This window comes from Schistosoma haematobium, chromosome 5, assembly GCF_000699445.3.
Source record: "Schistosoma haematobium chromosome 5, whole genome shotgun sequence".
NCBI lineage: Eukaryota > Metazoa > Platyhelminthes > Trematoda > Strigeidida > Schistosomatidae > Schistosoma > Schistosoma haematobium.
Window position 1 is genome coordinate 4233829 of NC_067200.1, and position 23981 is coordinate 4257809.

The window sequence follows — 23981 nt, forward strand, 5'->3', positions numbered from 1 at the left end:
TACCACATACTCCCCTCTACCCACCCACCCACCCACACACACACACTCACCCCTTACCCACAGACACCACCATCACCACCACTTCTACAAATTCATTTTCGATGATTGAAATCTATCAAATAATTATGATTATTCTAAAGAAAAAGAAAAAAAAAATAATAATAATATTTTTTGTTTCTATGATATGGATATGGATACATATCTGTTTATGATATGAAGTAATAATCATAATATAGATTATAATTAATCACTTATGTTATTATTGTATTCATAGTCAATATTGAAATGATCATCATGAAAGTTGAGACTACTATCATTTCATACAGAAAAAAGATAAGTATATTAATAGTAGTATAGATGATGAAGAAAGAAAATAAATTTTTTTTATTTAGTAGCACATGATCATTTAATTAGTAGTGTGTCTGTTTTGAGGAGAAAAACAAAACCTTCAGTGTTATCAATGGAATAAGAAGTAACATTCAGTGATTTGAACTGATGTTATTTGGTTACAGTATAACATGAAATATATTGAGTAGTTACCAACTGAATGCTAGATGGCTGCCGATGTAAATATTAATGGGTTATTAGTTGGATATGGTTTATTTATTTTAATGTATTTAAACATATAAACATTGGTACAAAGAGGTATCAAATAGATATGCGTCACATAAATCATTCGATTTGTATGAGGGCTGGGATATTAACAAGGTGGCCAAACCGAACTAGATGATTTTCTTAGGGGGTCACTCCTGGAGTCTTTAACCTAAAGGTTTAATCCACAAGACAGTAGAGCAACGTCAAGAGATACAGTCCCATGGTTGCCAGTGACTAACAATTGATGTCATACATGTACATTATTAAGCATCGCAATATTGAAACGATACAACTCTTCATTAAATTTGGATCTTCAATGGATTTCTCAAATTAAGATCGGTTTACAATGTAAACTTTAGTATTCAACATTCTCTATCAATCACTTACACTAAAATTTTATTAATTAATTGAAATGAATAGATGATTTCACTAAGATTTCACACTATGTAATTTCAATCACTTCAAAAAGTATGCCTTCTCAATAAGTCTCGGACTCGTTCATGTGTGTGTGTGAGAGAGAGAGAGTAACTTTGTTGTATCCAATCATCTGATATTATTGATTGTGTATACCATAATATCAAAACTGTTTTGTTCAATCATGGTGATCAATTCATCCATATTGATTGTAACTAAAATATTAAGTAGAATCACAAAGTATATTGGTCCAAAATTCATGAATAATCTCTTTATTTGGTGTCAAGTGATATGTAAATATAGTTTTCTTTCTTAAATTAATAATTAACTACGATAGATATCAGTTTGTGTAAATAAACAAATTGTACTGTACAATAAATGTACACACACACACACACATACTGAATGACTGACTGACTGAGAGAGCGAGAGGTAAACTGAAGGAGACCATTTCAATTTAGACACATTATTCATCTTATCATTATTGTTTTTCATATTGTGTCCCACATGAAAAATGTGGTTTGTTTTTTCGATTTTCCTTCTAACAACAAAAGAATACCCCATAGAAAAAAAAGACAACTCAACACTGATCATATATATGTATAAATGATAGTTTTCTTTCTCTATTCCCCTTCAATGGAATCTCTTTCATATGTGTGCGTACATGCAATTGAGCAGGTACGCACGCACACACGCGCGCTCAATACAATATATAAACAAAAAAATCTAAAAACGACAATGTACTCACATACTCCTGCTCTCTTTCTCTCACTCTCCCCTCCTCCTCCTCCTTCTCCTTCTTCTCTTTCTCTTTCTCACTCTCGTATACATTCGAATAACAGATAATAAGAATAATAATAACAAATAAAGAGTGAAAGAATCAACATTAAAATCCATCTGTGTACTTTAGACTATTGAATAAATAAATAGTACGCCTACAAATATAAATAAACAAATTTATATTATTTGTTCATTTAAACAAATATAGAACATGTTTATTTATTTATTTTTCTATGTGTCACTTGGAATTGTATGCTATTTTTTGTTTCTTTCTAAACTGTCAAATATGTACATAGATAAGTAATATAAATACAAGTGAGTAGAAATAAGTAGTAGTGATATGTTTAGTAGAAATTTACAATTTTGGTGTATATGATTTAGTAAAATATAATTACTAGCTTCAACTGATTCATGATTTCAATTTGTGAAATTTCTAAAATTCTCCACAAAACCCATTTTGATAATAATAATAATCAACTGCTCATTAGTGACTGACTTCAGGAAAAACTCCTGGAGTTCTAGTGAGAAGCCGTTACCAGTGGAGTTCAACCAGGTCTGTTGTGAGATAGGAACTCACTGAAGACAATGGTGTACGGTGGCGCAACTTCGTGGATTGGTTGAAGTTAGACATTAACACTGTTGGATGCCGGCTCAGTGGTCTAGTGGTTAAGTGCTCGCGCGCAAAGCCAGTAGGTCCTGGGTTCGAGCCCTGCGTGGTGCGGGATCGTGGATGCGCACTGCTGAGGAGTCCCATACCAGGACGAAACGGCCGTCCAGTGCTTCCAGGTTTTCAATGGTGGTCTAGCTTCAACTGACTCATGATTTCAATCTGTGAAATTTCTAAAAATCTTCACAAAACCCATTCTGACATATTTAATAGTTGAAGTTATGAGTCAATTGAAGCTAGATTACTATGGAAAACCTGGAAGCATTGGACGGCCGTTTCGTCTCTTCAGCAGTGCTCATCCACGATCAATTTACAAAGTTAGACATTAACACAATCGGATGCCAGCTGGTTTAGTGGTCTAGATGTTAAACGTTTGTGCACGACACTAGTATGTCCTGGGTTAAAATCTCGTGAGGGGGGAGGTCGTGGATGAGCACTGCTGAGGAGTCCAATTCTAGGATGATACGGTCGTTCATTGCTTCCAGGTTTTCCATAGTAATCTAGCTTCAATTGACTCATGAATCCAACTATTAAATTACTATAACATCCACAAAAATCTCTTCTCTGATTACAATTACATATGCAAATTAGAGGAGGGAAAAATATGCATGAGTTTATCTTTATGAATGGTGTGTGTATTTGTGTGGGAGCTGTTTCATTTTGAATATGTAGTTTACATTAGGAATTGTTGGCGATAATTGTTTAAACAAAGTTGATCTGTGGAAGTAAACTATTTTTGAAATATTTCATATTTGATTCCTTAGTAAAAATGTATTCAGATGAAAAACTAACTTAAACTAGACAACCAGTGAAAACTAGGATATTCATTTCTTCATAGTATGGAACTACTCAGATGCGAGCACCTCCAATCCCACCATGTATTCTACCTGGTAAACTCAGGTCTTGAGCAAGTGCTTAACATTTCGACTACTGGACTGGCATCCACTGGTGTAGGTTCGTAACTTTAGTCAGTTTGTGATATTCCTTATTCATCATACAACTCCATTGGTGGCTTAATAATTGCTTTACAGCGGACACGGTTAAACTTCAATGGTCAATAATGTTCAATTATCGTCACAAGCTCACTATCCTGATAAAACTTTTTTAATTGAGATATTAATGATTTCAGTAGTTGATTTCATGAGTCACTGTCAGCTAGACCACCATTGAAAACCTGGAAGCACTGAACGACTTTTTCGTCCTAGTACGGGACTCCTCAGCAGTGCGCATCCACAATCGCACATGCGGGGTGCGAACCCAGGACTTTCGGTCTCAAGCACAAATACTTAACCTCTAGACCACTGAGCCGGCTGGAGTAATGTCTAACTCGAATCGATCCATGAATGGTTGCACGATCATTCATCCATTGTCTAAGGTAGATATATGTCTCTACCCGACATGCATTGGACTCCACTGATCATGGCTTCTCAAGAGAAATTCAGGAAATCATCTTGGAGCCAATGGTGGTCTAGCTGACATAGACTCATTATTATTAATACACATCTTAAGGAACAAAGATAGGTAATAATATGGGGTGTAGATCATACAAATTAAGTTACGGCGGCTCAGTCAAACGTTCTCGCCACGTTTTTTCCAATTGTATGAATGCCGTAATCAACAATCCCGTTTTAAACTCGTTTGAATCGAATATAAATATAAATATTAACTGTGTGTACTCACTCGATATTCAGAATGGCTTATAATTTATCACGATGCTAAATAATGGAAGTCTCAAAGAGAAATAGTTCACTTATAGACACATTGTCCCCCTTGTCTACCCTTTAACAAGTTTCGTCATTGAAAATGATGACTATTGAAAAGCATTAATGAGTGCATAATTGTTGACTAATTACAATTTGAATGTATTTTTAGGATAGATTTACTGTTATTTTGCATAAGTGACGCAGGGATTATTTCCGTTGTACAAAACTTACGGTAATGAATAACGACATTATTTCTCATATAGAGACTTTCTTTGAATTATTATTTAACAATGCAAATTATATTTCTTTGAAGTCATTAACAGATCTCACCAAGAGAATCATTTAAAATCTGGGAGAACTGGATGGCAGTCTCATCCTAGGAAAGAATTCCTAGGTGGTCTGGAGGTTCAGAGTTCATGAGCGGTACCGAAGGTGTTGTTTTCGATTATTGATTGTAAGGAATGAGAAGTCCTATGCTAAGATGAAACTTCTGTCCAATGCATCAAGGTATTCAATGGTTGTCTAACCTTAATTAGTTCCTGTCTCAATGAAATTCAGCAACCTATTTAACCTCATACTGATGAAATAAATTTCTTTGACCGTAAACTTAATCATATTTAAAGCTCTGGATATATATGTGTTCTGCTGTTAATTAATCTTTCCCAGCTAAGCAGGAGAAGTTAGTAGACCCTTCAGGAAAAACCAAGAGCTTTTACATAGAGTGCGAAACTGGAGCACTGAAGAAAGCAAAGTAAATGGGCTTTATTTAGTATGTATGTAGGGAATTCTATTTCTGTCGTATGAACGTATATTTTATAGCTTATACTTTCCCACCATATTCAGAAACTTTGTAACAACCTGAAAGTGTTTAGAGCTCTAATAAATGCAGCAATATGAGACGTGTTACTGACACAAATTCGGGTCACAATTGTTTATAGAGTGCATAGACCGACATCTGTACACTGCATAGTACATACATATGTATAGATGCGATTCACCCCAGACCGAAGCCTAGCGGTACCAATAGAAATTAATCAAATCAATCAAGTGGTAAGTCCTCATTTGACGGTACGCTCTTGTCACGCTCATACCACAGGCGAGTTTAATGTTGACCCCCGCTCAATAGTTACGGCACAATATATGGTCTCTCTGATCCTCTACCCCCAAACCTAACGGGTCTTTCCAGATTGAATCTAGTCAAGCATCAGATGGAAATTTTTTCTCTAGTACAACCTTTCGAGCTTCTCAATCACGTCTTAAGATAGATTGTATGATCACCTCGATCTCTACTTAGCTATCCACGTAATCTCATAGACAGGGTTCACAACACTTCAGGGCATCACTAAGAGGTGCAGGTCGGCTTTCCACCCTAGTATATGCACTATCATAGGATCAAAATATATTTTCACTAGCTTTCCTAAAAGTCAATATATGGGTCATAGGATTCATTTCGAACCTTGACGACTAAATAAACATAAAGCATCTATACAATTAATATACATTCATTTCATATAAAAAAAATACACCGATCAACAATAGAATCATGATCTGATCATAGTTACTATGATAATTTGCTTCTTAATATTTTTTTTTGTTTTTCACAAGGACATTAATTAATTAATCACTATGTATAGTCTGTTTGTTACCATGTTTACCATGTTCATATTGTTTTATTTATTTTTATTCTTTAAATAAGATTAGAAATCTTTCAGTGAAAAAAACAACGTTTCTTTGCACATGTCTGCCTATCTATCCATTTATATCTGTCTGTCTGTTTGTCTATCTATCTGTTTATATTCATCATTATTAACATTATAGATAACAGTAACAGTGACAATGATAATAATAACACCTTTGAATAAATAGATCCATAGGAATTGTTTGTTTTAATAGTGTAGATTCGTTTTTGCTTTGAATAAGATTTCATTTACATACTCAAAGTGAATCATTTCATGAATAGTTAAATGAATACGGGTAATATTGATGTGTGAGATTAGATGGTGGTTGGAGGTAGTCAACAGGAAACCCTGGACACGGGTTTCGTGCTACTTGGCACTCGTCAGCAAGGTGTACCTGTAATCTTGAGGGAACTGGTGCTCCCTGGCGGATTCGATCTCGTGTCACCCAGCAGTGTCGAGTCACCTAGACTGGTGGCCACATTGCAACATGATCGATAGCATTCGATCTGCACTAATAAGGACTAGACAAGCATGAGATTGATCACCACCCAGTGATCAATGAATTGTGAATATTGATGTGTATTATTATTATTTTTCTCATTTTGGTTAAGGGTTTTTTTATTTGTTTGGTTTCATTTGACTATTTCGAATATTAAAGTTGTAAGGTGAAATGTATCCATCTACATAGAAATGTATATCGATCAACTTTTATAATGGTGTATTTTTTGTTAATAAATAATGTAATTTAATAGTTGAATTCATGAGTCTATTGAAGCTGGACCACCATGAAGAACCTGGAAGTACTGGACGTCTATTTTGTTCTAGTATGAATTTAATCGAGTCTGTAATTTTAATAGTTGAGATCATGAGTCTTGGATATGCACTGCTGAGAAGTCCTATAATAGGACGAAATAGCCATCTAGTATTTCCAGATATTCCATGGTGGTTTAACTTCAATTGAATCATGATCTCAACTACTGAAATTACTATAATATTCACAAAACCCCTTCTGATATTAATCAGCAAATACTCACCAGTGACTGATTTTAAGAGGTATTTCCTAGAGTCCTAGTGAGAAGCAGTGACCAGTGGAGATCAACTGGGTCTGTTGTGAGATAGTAACTCATTGAAGACAATGGTGAACGGTGGAGCATTTTTGTGAATTAGTTAAAGTTAGACATTAATACTGTTGGATATCGGCCAGCTAAGTGGTCTAGAAGTCAAGCGTTCGCGTTCGAGACCGATAGGTCCTGGTTTTGAATCTCGTGAGGGGGATTGTGGATACAAACTTCCGTGGAGTCCCATACTAAGACGGAACGGTGATTCAGTGCTTCCTGGTTTTCCATGACGGTCTAGCTTCAATTAACTCATGAATTCAACTATTGAAATTACTATAATAATATCCACAAAACCCCTCTCTGATTATAGTAAATAATTTGGCTAGGAAAAAATAGATGAGAAAAGTGTAGATAAGTATCAGTGAATAATTGACAAAATGAACTTATTGTAGACAATTGTTGCAGAGCTGGAAACATTGAACAATTGTATCGTTTAAGTATGAGGTTGTTGCGCAACAGTTGGATTGGAAAATAATTGAAGGATATCATTAATTGATTAAGGTTAGAAATGTAAAGGATTATGTACTAATTTAGTAATCTAAAGAATAAGTGTTTTCTAAGAGATCTGGGTGTCCTGGATTCGCTCCTCTGTTAGTAGGATCGTAGATGAACACCGTTAAAGAGTTCCGTTCTAAGACGGAACTGGTATCCATTGATAGCAGAGTTGTGAAATTAGTAAAAGTATCACTACAGTAGTTAAAGTTAGACACAGACGCAGACGTGAAGGCGGGGGTTGGAAAAGCAAGGACAGCATTCTTACAATTGAAGAACATATGCAACTCAAAACACCTGTCTGTCAACCAATATCAAAATCACAATCTTCAATACGAACATCAAGATAGTTCTACTATACTGAGCTGAAACTTCAAGAACTACCACAAGCATCATCAAAAGTGTACAAGTATTTATAAATAGTCTTCTATGCAAAATACTCAATGTCCGTTTGCCGGATACCATCAGCAACAGCTTTCTGTGGGAGAGGACAAAATAGCTTCGAGTTGATAAGGAAATTAGGAATATACGTTGGAAGTAGACATGACATACATTGTGGAAATCATCAAAGTGCATCACGAAACAAGCGCTAACTTGGAATCCTTAAGCGAAGTGAAAAAGCAGAAGGCCAATGAACATATTACGTCAAAATATGGAAGCAGATATGAAAAGGATGAATAACAACTGGAAAGAATTGAGAATGATTGCCCATGACAGGGTTGGATGGAGAGTGCTGATGGGTGTCCTATGCTCCTCCACGAGGAGTAAAAGGCGTAAGTAAGCGAGAGTAATCACTGGTTTATTATCTATCAAACTGAATAATAACAAATTCACTTGGTGTGGTTTACTTTTGTCTTCCCATTGTTCTTTAGGATTACAATTAATCAGTCTTATGTTTGTATATGGGCATCCTATGCGAACTGCCTCGATATAGCCTTAAGTCACATACTTTTTAAGCAAAGATGGATAGTGGCTAGCAATAGAATTCAGGATGCGCGTTTCGTCATATTCCGGACTCATCAGTCGCATGTGCCTGTATCACAGAGTTGATGTTCACTCTAGGACTCGAACCCAATACCGTTCGCTTCAAACGCTATCACATTATCCACTTAGCTACTGGAAACTTTCAAATAGAACTCCAAATAGGATCTCACTACTACCCACTATCCATCATTGAATAATAACAAGTCTAAAGGGATTATAAGAGTTAAGAAATGAGTAAAACAATCAATAAGAGTATTATAGATACTTTTTCACACAACACTATTTTCTCCTCATCTTTTTTTTTAACTTCAGTCTATAATCTGATATGATATATAGTTAATTCATTAAACTAGTCTCCAGTTTTTTTTCTTTCTTTTTGATTAAGCAATCTAATTACCACTTGACAACTGGATCCTTCAATCTTTAATTAAGATTATTTTTCATTAAAATATTTTTAAACACAGTAACACAATAAACAATCAGTTAGTCAGTTAGCAACAATACAATAAACATTCTTACATGTATATGTATATATATATATATATTATTGCATAGTTCTTAGATGATATACAATTAAGTGAATGTATATAGTTGACTCGAAGAATAACCATAATTGATTTGAATGTCAATCATCTTAATTAATTATTAGTTAACTAGTTTACACAATCATTTACATGTAATACAAATACATGTACATATACAATACAAGTACATAATTGTAGATAAGCCTATACTTCATAAACAATTCTTCGAATTCTAATATGCACTAATATTAATAAATATTGAAATATTTCTATTTTGATAGCCAAATAGAATAGTACAAGTGTATACACTTTTGTGTAGTTGACAATTTGATTATTATTATTATTACCATGATCTATCTATGAAAGTTAGTCGTTATGAAATGATCTTAATAAGAGTATCTTTAAAAGTTAGTTACTTAGCGTTTGTTTAACGAGTTAGTTTCCTAAGAGATCGGGTCGCTAACCCCATGCTAAACCTTCCTCCTTTATCCGGACTTGAGACTGGCAGTAATTTTAGAGAGGCTCCAGGAGGAGTTTTAATATCTGTTTCTTTCTTGGATTGAACTGTTTGACAATGCTTATCTATGTTTCTATTAGAAGTTGAACCAAACTCAGGTTTTGTATAGACTTTTTAACTAACGGTAATTCAATTAATATTATCTATAGAATAAAATAATCTTCGCAAAATTTTCATTCGAATCGCACGAGGTGGGATCGTGGATACGTATTACTGAAGAGTATCACACTAGGACGAAACAGCCATCCAGTGCTTTCAAGTTTTTCATAGTCGTCTAGCTTTAATTGACTCATGATATCCAGAGAAATCCTTCTCTATTTCATTCAAGTTTGACATCTCGGTATATCTTATTTACTTAACCACTAAACATACATATATGATTAAGGATATTGTTTGTAGTATTGTAAGAAAGTCACAGATCGATTCACTAATACATGTTGAAGTGGTGGATTGAAATGTAATTAGAAGACACAGCCCAAACCTAAAGTAAGAAATGATGATCTTTCTCAGGTATCGTAAAAATTGCTTTCTGTAAAAGTTGTACTATATTATCCTTTTTATGGATGAAATGTTGAGTTTTATTGTAGGAGATTTTTTGATTGTTTGTTTAGTTTTAATGGTTTGATTGATAAACTTAACGTAATAGTTCTTAGAAAAAATGTTTGGGAAAGATTTTCTAAACTCACACGGATTCGAACTTGGAAATTTGAATTTTCTCACTGAGCATTCGGTCACTCTAACAGATTGCTGAGTGGAAATGTGGTCAATAACATTTTCTACTCAAGCTAACTCATATCTAATAGGTTTTATTTGACTGAGTGATTGAATGATATCAAAATGATTGTGAAATTCCAACATTCTTAGTTCGAGCCCATACAACATGTTCGGTAGTCATGATCACGAAGTAACAACTATAGACAAAATTTACCCAGAGTTTTTTTAAAAATCCATTACTACTTATGCATTTAAACTAACTTCTAGTTTTAGCCATGTTGGCAGATGCAAACTACTCGGTTGGGGTCCACATGACTATCGTAACCAGTGGTTGGAGACTGTGGATGAAATGGCACACAATTAATCACAATGGTGTAGGTGTATACACTCTTTATCTGCCCTTAAACTATGAGATTAAAATCGCTTCATATCTTTCTTTCTACGAACTAATTCTTTCTTCCTGTACTATGTCCTTATATGAAAATTTTCCTGTATATATTATACCATTGAGTTAACTACTTCTATAGATCCGGTGTTCGTCTTACTATGATAATGAGGTGTGGCAATTTGAACCGTGTAACTAACTGACTGACTGATTTAAACTTAATACGTATATTTAAATACGTTTCCGTGTTTTTCTTGTTGGTTGTCTGGTTTAGTTCATTTGATTATGAAACTATCCTTGTCACCATGAACAACGTCATTAGCGCTTTTATCATGTAGAATTGAGTTTTTCATGTACTTTACAGTTAGTAAATCAGTTCATTATGATGATTATGTGTTTGTTTGGGTTGCTTTCGTAGTTTTCATTATTTTCATTCGTCCTTGTATTTTTGTTGACTCTCTTGTTCAGTTGATCTCTAACCATGTGTTTGTTTTACATTTCTGTATGGAACCATAAAATGGATTTATGCTGATGTATTCAATGACTGATTATCAACCTGAATGTCACACTTCTGGCATTATTAGAATTCCGTCAATCCATAATTTTGATATTTACATAATTGAACACATAAAGCACATTGATTTTAGTAATAAAATATTGAGTCATCTTACTGATATTCTATGTTGCTGTTTCGTTCGTTGTTGCATCTTTCACTTGACATAGAAAATGAAATGAATTGATTACGTTAGCTTGTGGGTGATAGTCACCAGCATGATCAATGTAACACATACAGAATAAATAGAAAGCTCACTTCTTCATGAAGTAGTTGTCGATCAAGTTGTCCTGAACGATAATAGAAGTTTCATAGTTAGATCATCTGCTTCAAAGGATTGAACAACGTCGAAAACACCTAGCTGTGCTTCTAATTTCCTCCATAACTTCAATATATATATATGATTAGTTACTGATTTTCGGTTACTTATTAACTATTACATAGTTTGTTGTGACATGCGGTATGCGAAATCTGATACTGATATACTGTATACTATTTGTTAACCTCCCCAGATGACTACATGAGCGAGAAAGTGTATTGGAACACCGAATAAAATGCAAGAACACTGGTATATATATATATATATATATATATATATATATATATATATACCGCTCTATCCTTAGGAAATTGATCCATTGACCCAATGAGATGCACTTGACCTTTAAGTGATCTCTAATTGTCACCAATTAACCTTTTCATTAGGCTACTTCTGAATGATTCTCCATATCATAGCTCTTTCATGCTAGTTTCGTATTTCTTGATAAAACATGTATCCTCATGTATTGAACAATTGGCCTATGGCTTCTCTTGATGATGACATAATTAGAAGAGGGTTTTGTGAAGCTCATGAGTCAATTGCAACTAGACGACAATAGAAAACCTGGAAGCAATCAATGGCTGTCTCGCCCAAGTATGGGACTCCTCACGACATTCGAAACAAGAACATTTCAGTCCCGCGCACGAACGCTTAACATCTTGACCACTTAGCCGGCTTGTATCCAATGGTGTTAATGTCTAACTTCAACCAATTGCGCCACTGTCTACCAATGTCTTCAATGAGTTACTATCTCACAACAGACCTGGTTGATTTCCACTGGCCATTGCTTCTCACTAGAACTCCATGAAATCCATCTTGAAGCCAATCACTAGTGTACAAATGATAATTATTATCAGAAAAGAGTTCTAACCTTGCGGGTGGTATCGTGGTTGAGCACTGCTTAGGAACTCCATACTAGGACGAAAAGCAATCCAGTGCTTCCAGGTTTTCCATGGTGGTCTAACTTGAACTGACTGATGAATTCAACTATTAGGTAACAAAATCTTTAGGTTATTTAGCTAAATCACAATAGTTTGTATCGTTAATTTCAATTAATTAGTGATCTAATACCGGTGAAACAGTTGAAATGTATGCTATTCAAGTAATATACACTCTTAAAGCAGCTAATACTTTGAATATAAACCAAAAATATAATAAATGTAATGTTAAGGCTTGCACAAAAATCTCAATAACAAATCAACATAAATCATTCACCTATTCAACAAACAAAACAATACCTTTTCCTAACCACGAAGGGAGGTGTTCACTAACTCTTTGGTTCAGTTACCTGGTGGTGAGCCCAATATAGCTTACTCCACAGTCATGTAATGGACAGAAACAAGTCATTTAAAGTTATTTATCGTATTCCCACTAGTTTCCTTTATGATGTTCGATCTCGTCTCTTACATATAGCAAAATAAGACAATACCTAAAAGTACTAGGCATAATAGACTTACAAGACTATTGTGAATGACTTCATCCTATCATTATTACTATTATTATTATTCACTTGGTATTGTTTCACTTGAATCTTCCTGTTGATGTTTTAGGGCTGAAATTGATCAGTCTCTTATTGGCATATGTGCATACTGTGCGTATGCCTCGAAATCGCCATAATTTACAAGCATTATAAGCAACGATGAATAGTGGCTAGCATATATGCCAATAAGAGACTGATCAATTTCAGTCCTAAAACATCAATGAGACGATTCAAGTAAAACAATACCAAATGAATTAAACTTCACCCCATTGCACAAGCAAGCGGCTATCAGGACTCAGTAGCTAAGTGGATAACGCGATGGCGTTTGAAGCAAATGGTACTGGGTGCGAGTCCCAGAGTGAACATCGACTCTGAGATGCAGGTACATCCAGCTGACGAGTCCCAAATGGGACGAAACGCGCGTCCTGGATTCCACTGCTAGCCACTATCCATATTTGCCTATTATTATTATTATTATTATTATTATTATTATTATTATTATTGTTATTATTATTATTATGACAGGGTCTTTTTTAGTAGAAATCATTCAATTGAACTACTAACTTTGATTGTCCATTCCAAGCCAATGTATAACATGAAATTTTATCATAAAATTATTGACAAAAATGACAAAATTTTATCCTGGAAATATAGAAATATAATCAGTAAAATATTTTCATTGTTTAAACAAGAATTAATCAGCACCACCACCATCATCATCAGCGGCAGCAGCATCATTATCAACATCAGCATCAGCATCGTCACTATTTACAACATGTCCGAACTTGAATTTATAATAAACAAACAAATTATGGCTTATTATTACTATTACTATTATTATCATTACTATTACTATTGTTACTAATGTTATTACTGTCATTATTATCATTATCATTATCACTACTATTACTATTACCAATATTATTATTATTATTATTATTATTATTATTATTATTATTATTATTATTATTATTATTATCGTTAGTTTGTATATGCCAATGTGTAATTCCATGCGCTGTTCTTATCATCTGAAATATATAAGATGAAATGTTAATGGTTTTGTAGGCTAAAGAAAATAATAATAATAAACTAAATGACGCCATTTCTTACATCTTCACAATAAGTACCGTCTTTATTGTATCATCTCTCTTTGTTAATCATCAATATAGATTGACAGTAATAACAAGTGAAAACTAGTAGTAGTAGTAGTAGTAGTAGTTGTTGTTGTTGTTGTTAGTCATTAAGTTAAGAAATCACATTCTGATAGGTCAATTCATTTACTCACAATACATGGTAATTGTCAGTTTGTCATTCGTGATAATGATAATAATGATAATAATAACAGTAATGATATAAAAAGATAATGTTATACCTTGTGACCGCCGATGGAGCGAGCAGTGACTTATCGATTGAATCAAAGACGCGTAAAACACGTGTGAACAGCCTAAAGTTCTGATTGGCCCCGCTTTCCGCCTAGCCCAGCCAGTTAAGTCCAGAACACAAGTCTTAGCCTCTGAGATATGAATCATTATATTTCAAACATACTGAGTTTATATGTCGATCAAACAGACCACAATGTACCAATCAAATATGAAACAACATTTGTACAAGAATTAGCCAGATGTAGCTGTGAATGTGCGAGGTAGTAATCAATATACTGGTTATAACTCAAGAATGGCAAAACGTATAATAATAGTTTATAGGTTAAAATAAAACTCATAATAAGAGGGACATGAATATGAATAGTTTAGTTACTTGGTAATTATACAATAAAAATGTACGTTTAGTATTGGTCCATAAAAGAATCCCAAGTTACCATTCATTATGTTTCTCGGATCCCAACAGATAATGACAGTATTGGGTAAGTATATTAACCAAATATTAAGAAAGAATTAAAAAAAATGACTCCAAATAGAAAATCGGTTTCTTCAAGAAATAACTTTTTCGTTCGTGAATATTCCTTCATCATCATCATCATCATTTACATGCTTGAAATTTATGAGACAAATTCATTCCCAACTCTTCTATTCTTAAGGTGTTTACACGCATATGTGTGTGTATTTTTGTCAATTTTTTACAAATAAGTAGTATGTTTAACATACTTCTCTGAATAATGTAATAATATTAATCATGAAATACACTTGGTATTGTTTTTACTTGAATCTCCCCATTGATGTTTAGGACTGTAATTGATCAGTCTCTTATTGGTATATGTGCATTTTGCGCGTAATGCCTCTATATCGTCTTAATTCACAAGTATTATATACAAAGATGGATAGTGGCTAGCAGTGGTATTCAGGACATACGTTTTGTCCTATTTGGCTATCAGGACTAATTAGGTAAGTGGATAACGAGATGGAGTTTGAAACGAACGGTACTGGGTTCGAGTCACAGAGTGAACAACAACCCTGAGATACATGTGCATCCAGCTGTTGAATCTTGAATAGGACGAAACATGAGTCCTGGATTCCACTACTAGCCACCATCTATCTTTGCTTATAATAATAATAATCATTATTATTATTGTTAATATTCAAATTATATCATGTGAAATTGGCATGTACACAAGTTGTAACTAAAATACAAAAAACAAACAAACAAACAGAAATGAAGCAACTTTCATTTTAGTCTGCTTTTAACAAAATATTTCTAGTAATCTAAAATACCCTTGTTTGACAAGAAACATTTTCATGAAACATGGGTGTCACCTTTACTTCTTCTTTTTTTCTTCTTCTTGTTGTTGTTGGAAAGTATAAATAAGTTACTATCTTAATCATAATAGATGTCATATTCATTGTATAAAGGAAAACACTTAAAAGTACTTGGTAAAATAAGATTTCTTACTTAAAATTTAGAAAAGGTTGAAGTATATGAAATATAAGTAGTCAGTACAATGTTTTATTACTTTTTTCGGGGGGGGGGTGTTGTAGCAATTCTTGAATGTTTATAGTTTTGTAGACTAAATCAATGTATGACTCTTTCACTCTAGTGAGGTAATCCGGCAAATTATTTCAGTTCTTGTGAAAAGTCATTATTATTTGAAACTTGACTATATCAAACGTCAGAAAGATATCATTAATGATAATAAAAGATGGCAATGTTAAGTTACGAATTGATTTAGGTTAGACATGTACATGATTGTTGGTTTTGAAAGATAAGTGCTTTTAAAGAGAGATCAATAATTTATCAATGCGATCTATGATGAAGTAGTGAACGGTCACGGATGATCAGTACGATAGTAGGCCAAACAGTTAACCAAGCTATCCTGATTTCCAAGATATATTGAAGAAATGTATTAAATCCTAGATAGTATTTTTCTCAATCAGCTATAAGATATCATTACAATTCGATTAATAATAAACATTTTCACAGGTTAAAATCATGAGTCAATCGAAGCTAGACAACCATAGAAAACCTGGGAGCACTGGACGGCCGTTTCGTCCTAGTATGGGACTCCTCAGCAGTGCGCATCCACGAACCCGCTTCCCGCGGGACCCGAACCCAGGACCTACTGGCTTCGCGCGCGAGCACTCAACCACTAGACCACTGAGCCAGCATCCAACGGTGTTAATGTCTAACTCCTAAAATTTCCACAAAACTCATTCTGATAATAAACATTTTATTAAAAAGGCATGCATATGGGTAAAATTGACATGAATAATTGGGTTATTGAAACTAGTGTAAAGCAAATGAAGTTACCTCCCAAGGTTCGGTTAGGTTTAATGTGAGGAATGAAAAAAAACAATAAACAGAATAACTCCCCAATACTCCATTACTTTAAATCTTTCTCTCGCTGATTTTATTTCGTAATATATTGATTTTTAATTGCACAATTCTTTATTATTTATTCTAGGAATTTATCGATTTATCATGGAACATTTTCCATATTATCGTGATAATCGTCAAGGTTGGCAAAATTCCATAAGACATAATCTTAGTTTAAATGATTGTTTTATTAAATTACCACGTGATAAAAGTCGACCAGGAAAAGGCAATTATTGGACATTGTCTACGAATGCCGATGAAATGTTTGAACATGGAAATTATCGGTAAGAATAATATTGATGATAATAATTATTAATTCTTATATTGATCAGTGTTAATATTGTACCACTGAATGTTAACCAAGTGGTTTATGACTTGAAGTTCGTGGAATCTTTTTATGATGGAGGAGGAGAGGACATATATTCACTACCGATGAGCTTTATACTAAGAATGAACAGCAATCAAACGATTTGTTGATTTGTAATAGTGTATCGAGTGAAATGAGTTTGTGATGAATACAACTTCCTCTTTTTTTTGATAATTAAATTGCGCTTTTCATCATCGGTCAATTTATGCGTAGATTATTGTTCGTTTCATGTTCTTCAATTCATTCACTCATTTGTTTGCTTACTTACTTACTGTTACCAACCAACTCTGTCCTGGACTATCCTTAGTAGTTGCTCCCATGTGTTGTTTATCGACTGAATGTCCTCCTTTAATTCTCTGTGTAATGTGTTCTTTGTTCTTTCTCTTCTCTTTTTGCCTTGAGAGGTTAAAGTTAAGGGTTGGCTCGTGATGCATTATGATGATTTTCTCGGTGTCTCTCGTATCCACCTTCAAGGTCATTTCCTAATTGCCCCGTAGATAACAGCTGGCTTGTCTTCTGGTAGAGTAGATTATCTTTGATAGTCTTTAGCCAATGACTTTGGAGTATCTTTCGCAGACAACTATTTCAGATATTCTTCATTTGCAGGAATACACCCCTTGCTCTATCAATCCTTGCCTTCCAAAATGAATCAGATCCTCCTCGTTTATTTATGATGCCGAACACGTATGCAAACGCATCCTCCTCTTTCACAGATTCACCATCAATTATGAGTTATTTTCTAATCGGTGTGTTGCATTCTAGGATCCTACTCTCTCTCTCCCTTCTTAGTATTGAAGTCTACTGTTGTAGAAGCTGCAGCTATATTGGTTATCTTCAAACTCCATCAAAATCATCCACTTGAGCTACAAATCTTCTTCACAATCTCAAAATCATATAATCCTAGTCCACTTAAAGGCAGGCTTCCATTCGAGAACAACTGTGTTTTCTCCACGAGTGTCTTCGTCAGCATGTTCTACCAACAAGTGTAAGATACAGACCTCTAATCAACTGCCCAATGTGATGGAGAATAACTGAGTAAACGTTGATCAATAGTCCTTAACGTATGTTCTTTTCTTTAGATTGTATGATTCTCATGACTTCCTGTAACAAGTACCAATGAATATATCAATGACATTAGTTTAGTATGTGAGAGTATAAAATAGTTTCATATGTATATACCTTTTTCTTTTTAACAAGAAATCGTTTTTTTTATAGACGCCGAAAACGACGTACAAAATCTTCCACATTCATTACACCATCCTCTTCGTCATCATCATCATCATCACCACCACTCTTATCATCATCAACAGGGTCAAATTTGGCAACGTCAGTATATACGGCAACAACATCAGACAATGCATCATTATCATCGATATCGAAACTAGCAAAATTTATGAAATTATCTAATGAATCTCAAATACCAACAGAATCCGATATTTATTCGTCTACTTCGTCGTTTTCTTCCTCTTCTCCTTCATCTTCTTGTTCCATATCATCATTCACTTCCGCATCTGTCTCTGCTACCTCCTCCTCCGCTTCTTCTTCTTCTTCTTCTTCTATTTCATTTTCATCATCAAGAGAATCTTATTCATCAAGAATTATAAATGATCCAAGTATACAACATTCATCATTGTCTCAATGTTTCTATACACCACAGATGTATAAATCATCGTCATCATCAGTCAATATAATAGACGATTGTATATATTCTAAACATCGTTATTATTTAGATAATCCTTCAACAAATCCATTTTTACATAATAAATTCAATATAAATGATCAACATTCAACATTATGGCCTACTCATCATAATAATATACATGATTGTGAACATCAACAATTAACAATGCAGAACAATAATAATAATAATAATAATACTCCATTAAATATGGATTTATATACAACTAATTTCAATGATAATCATATAATGAATCAAAATAAATTATTATCCAATAGAAATCAATTCGTCACTGAATATTATTCATCGACGACAACAACGTCATCATCATCATCATCATCGTCGTCGTCGTCGTCATCATCATCAACATTATCATCACTATTCAACAACTGTTTACATTCATCTACATCTAATAATAATAATAATAATGCTAGTAATAGTAATGGTAATAATAATCATAATAATCTCATCAATTGTCTGCCAAATTTTTCCATTCAATCAATAATTGGCAGTAATACTGTAGATAAACAAAGTATACAGTTAAATGTTCAATAATGAAAAGAAAAATCATTCAAAACTCGAACATACAAATACTACTATTAATACTACTGATAATAATACTTTAAATGTTACTATTGTTCTTTATTCTTTTCTTTCTACCATTGTTATTGTTAATTAACCTAGTTGTTTTAATGTTTTAATATGGAATATAATAACGCCTTTTGTATTCCTTGTTTATATTTCATTCTGCTTACCTATATATGTATGTATGTAGGTAGGTAGATATTCAACCTGTGATCTATTAATGGTTTGTTCTTTAACAAAAAGAAAGAAAAGATTGAGCATCTTTCTTTCTTCTTTCTTCTCACTTCTTTTTTTTGTTTCTTGACAATATTACTTGCAAAATTACAAAATAATTTGAGAAAACGTTGTAAATCTAAGATAATACATCATTTATACCTATATGTAATCATTTTTCTTCTTCTGCTGTTGCTGCTTCTTCTTCTTCTTGATGAAAGCATTGTGTTCACTTATTCGTATGATACATTGATTGCTTACTTACTTACGCCTGTTACTCCTCGTGGAGGAGCATAGACCATCCATCAACACTCGTCATTCAACTCTGTCATGGGGCAATCCTTTCCAGGATATATACGATTATGATATGTAGCTATTGCTTAATTGTAATAGATAGATGATGTGGTATAATGTTTCGTATAAGAATGAACCAATCACAATTTTGCAGTAATAACCTTGAAGTATTGGGCTCAGCATAAAGAGGAATGACTATAGCGGGAGATTCTTAATTTTGACCTCGTACTTGGTAGCTAGCAAAAATGATAAAGGAATTATTATTTATACTGTTATAATCCATGATGGCGGACATGTTTCACTCCATCATGTTATGGACGTGTCATGTGTCGTATGGTCAGACATGATGGAAGAAAAATTACAACCCAGAAAAAGTCATGCCTTCAATAATTCTGTAATAGAAATTATCGTGAAACTACAATTTACGGACGGCCTTTGAGCGACGTTGAAGTGACCTTGAGAGTGGACATCTATTGATTAGGACTAAATGAGGGTTATAAAGCAGTTACAATTCTCATTTACACTTGATGGTTAAGGTTAAAAATTATATTTAGGGTTTTCGTCACTAACTGACATCAGCTATAGTACCAAAACTCTGTTTAGCCAAATGTATGGATGAATTTCGCGCCAAAATTCGTGACTCGTTACCTTATATCTCATTGGTTACAGTCTCGTCGAAATTATTCCAAAATATCTTTAACTGGGTGAATAAATAGATGAAAACACCGCCGTAATTACTGACTATGATACATTTAGATGATTTGACAAAGTGGAGCATATCCCCAGTGGAAGCGGGTTATCGATTTCAGGCTATGTGTTTCTAGTTTTGATTTCCAGGTCGTTTTTATCTAAGTCTTGTATTATTCCTGACTGTCGTCGATTACTTTCTTTATTAAATGTGTGTGCATTTGCTAGGTCGTCAGCTCACATTTTCTTTTGTACCTCTTTTTTCAAGCTCTCCTCACTTACGTTACTCTGTAAACTTCTTTAGTATACAAAGTAATTTCTGGCTAGATACGAACCACTACAATGACTTACACATTTTTTTCTTCGCTTATAATAAGCTCGCGAGAACACTTACAAAAAAACACAGCTTTATTCATTAGCATATATTTTGTATATAGTTAGGAATCCCTACGTCATTTATGCAAAGTAACAATAAATCTATCTTCAAACTACATTCGAATTGTAATTAGCCAACAATCATGGACTCATGAATGCTTTTCAATAGTCATCATTTTCAATGACGAGTCTTGTCAAAGGGTATACAAGGAACACAGTGTATGAACTGCTTCTCTTTGAGATTTCCATTATTTAGCATCATGATAGATTGTAAGCCATTCAGAATATCGCGCGAGTTTAAAACGGGAATATTGAATACAATATTTGTACAGTTGGAAATGACATGAGAACATTTGATCAAGTCATCGTGTCTCAATATACTCTCTGTCAAAAAACAGCTCTATGGATCAATGAAATTTAGTTACAAAATATCAGAAGGGGATTTTGTGAATATTATAGTAAATTTGATGGTTGAAATCATAAGTCCATTGAAGCTAGACCACCTTGGAAAACCTGAAAGCAAACAAAAATGACAATCTTGAATTGTATGATCCATCCACGGAGTTAGATAATAACACCATTGAATACCGTTCGACTCAATGTTCTAGAGGTTTAACGTTCGCGCGCAAGACTAATAGGTCTTGAGTCTGAATCCCGCAGACAAGATCGTAGCTGAGCACTGTTAGGGAGTCCCACACTCGGATGAAATAGCCGTCCAGTGGTCTAGCTTTAATCAACTCATGAATTCAACTATTGAATAGAACAATTGTTATCTTTGATTGGCTAAAGGATTTATTCATTTATTTGACTCACCAGTTGAACTTTTCTTTGTGTCTACAAGAAAATTTACTCTTTAAGTATTAAAATGATCAAATTGTATTAGATAGTTAGGATTGTATTATACCGATCTAAATTGAATAATCATTGAAAATCTGGAAGCATTAAACGGTCATTCCTTCCACATATTAAATTTTCCAGTAATTCATATCAACGACCTCGAGTGTGAACTTTTAACCTCTAAGCTACGGAGTAGTGACACAAACGTTTTCAAAGCTGAAGTTCTTAAATTCATTCCTTTATGTAGGTAGAATGCCTTTACACATTTATGTCTCAAGGTAAACTTTAGGCAAGGGCTTATTGTACCAACCACTTTCAGTCATTTTCCGATCATTTATTAGATAACTTCTTCATATTAGAGTGTTATTCTAAACGCTAATCTTTACTAGATTCGTTTTGTTTTTCATATCTTTTATGCTATAAGACCCTCTTCATGCTAGATAGTTGGAGAAAACTCCAGGCATTTGAAATGAAATCTATATTAAACAATATATATAACTAAAATTATGGATAACTACATCTTGTTCAACATTATTTCTGTCTTTCAAAACTAAATGCCTATTTCAATGGTTGAGATCATAAGTCCATTGAAGCTAGGCCACCATGGAAAACCTGGAAGCATTAGACGACTATTTCGTCTTATTATGGGACTTCCCAGTGCTTTTAGGTTTTCCACAGTGATCTAGCTTTCATTGATTCATAATCTCAACCATTGAAATGACAACAATATCCACAAAACCCCTTTCTAATATGAATACCTATTGTAGAGAAAAAAAAAGGAAAGAAAACAAATAAATTTAAGAAACAGTTCTCATAAGTATAGACATCAGGAAAATGTTTGTACATGTGTAACTTGTATATGGGCAGTCCCTATATGATCTGGGTTATTTTCATTTTTATTTTTTATTTTTTTGCTTTTTACTTCTCTATATCATTATCATTATAATAACCAATGTAACTATGATTTTATTGAGGTGAGGGTGGGGATGGGGTGGGGTGGGTTGGGTTGGTAAAATAAGGATAAATGATTTATTACATTATACCCAATATGAAGGGTAACCAATTAATTGCCTCAGATATAATGGGGTTTTTAATAAATAATAATAATAATAATAATAATAATAATTAATACATAGACAATAATAGTAATAATAATCATAGGAATTACCTTCAAGTTTTGTATTCAGTCGTCAGTTTAGGTGTAAATTTATGTATTAAGTAGTTGATCATTTAGTTGTGTTGTTTATATGTTCTAATGTAAATAAATAAGTAAATAGATCAACTATATATATAAATACATGGATATTTACATAGATTATAATAGAGTATATATATATTGTTATAACATATGGAGACATGTAAATGGGAACCAATTTTAAAGGGGGGTGGGTGGGGACTAGAAAATGTATGTTTGTTTTCTTGGTTTTTTTTTGTTTTGTCTTTTTTTGCGACAATTATGATAAATATTATTGATTTATGTGTATCTATTCAAGTAAAAATAAATGATAACTCATAAATCTCTAAGTAAACAACAACAAAAAAAAGAAGAGAAAAACAAAGAAAGAAAGAGACTCATTTTGAGAGGGGGAGGTTAGATAGAAGATGAATGAAGGTGAATGTTTGAAAATGTAAGCTAAATCTTGATTCAGATATTTGAAATTAGTATCATAAGATCAGTTTTGAACAAGTGTTTGATCCTAGTTTTAAAGGGAATGTTCAGCAGTATACACTCATTGACTTTAAATGCAATGGTACGGCTGAGAGTGAAGGAGAGTCATCTCTCCATCTTGAAATGCTTTCACATGACCAAGTGCATAAAACTACTGTCAAGGAAGTCTTACTAACTGACTTCTGATGGCATTACTGATGTTTATGAAATCGAGAGGATAAAAAACAAATGTCCGACGCTTTTACCAGGTTGGTGGATATGGAGAGTTCATCTAGGACAGTTAGAAAACCCTGATTACAAATCCAGTATCCTGAAGGAACAAATGGCATACGAAATAATCGTTGGTCACCGTCTACCATGGAACTGCATCTCCCAACGTTTCTCCACTACGTTGTGGATCAGACATTCAGGTCGAAGGCTCTGGGTGTGGTCCCCTAAGAAAACCATCTGCTTCATTCTGGGCACCCGGGCAGTATCCCAGCCCTCACACAAACCGAATGATTTATGTGGCGCATATCTATTTGGTGCCTCATTGTACTAATGTTTATGTGTTTAAATAAACATTGTCATCGATATGGATTATACCTA

At 33.6% G+C, this 23981-nt stretch overlaps 1 protein-coding gene across 1 annotated transcript in view; it reads left to right on the plus strand.

Annotated features, from left to right (window-relative positions):
- MS3_00011109 (uncharacterized protein) overlaps nucleotides 1–19696 on the plus strand; it is a 37793-nt gene extending 18097 nt beyond the window's left edge. Inside the window, exons 2-3 of the mRNA XM_012939199.3 lie at nucleotides 16777–16972; nucleotides 18271–19696. Coding sequence (XP_012794653.3) covers nucleotides 16777–16972; nucleotides 18271–19288 — 1214 coding nt within the window. The 3' untranslated portion in view covers nucleotides 19289–19696. The remainder of the gene's footprint in view (nucleotides 1–16776; nucleotides 16973–18270) is intronic.
- Nucleotides 19697–23981: the final 4285 nt, after the last annotated feature.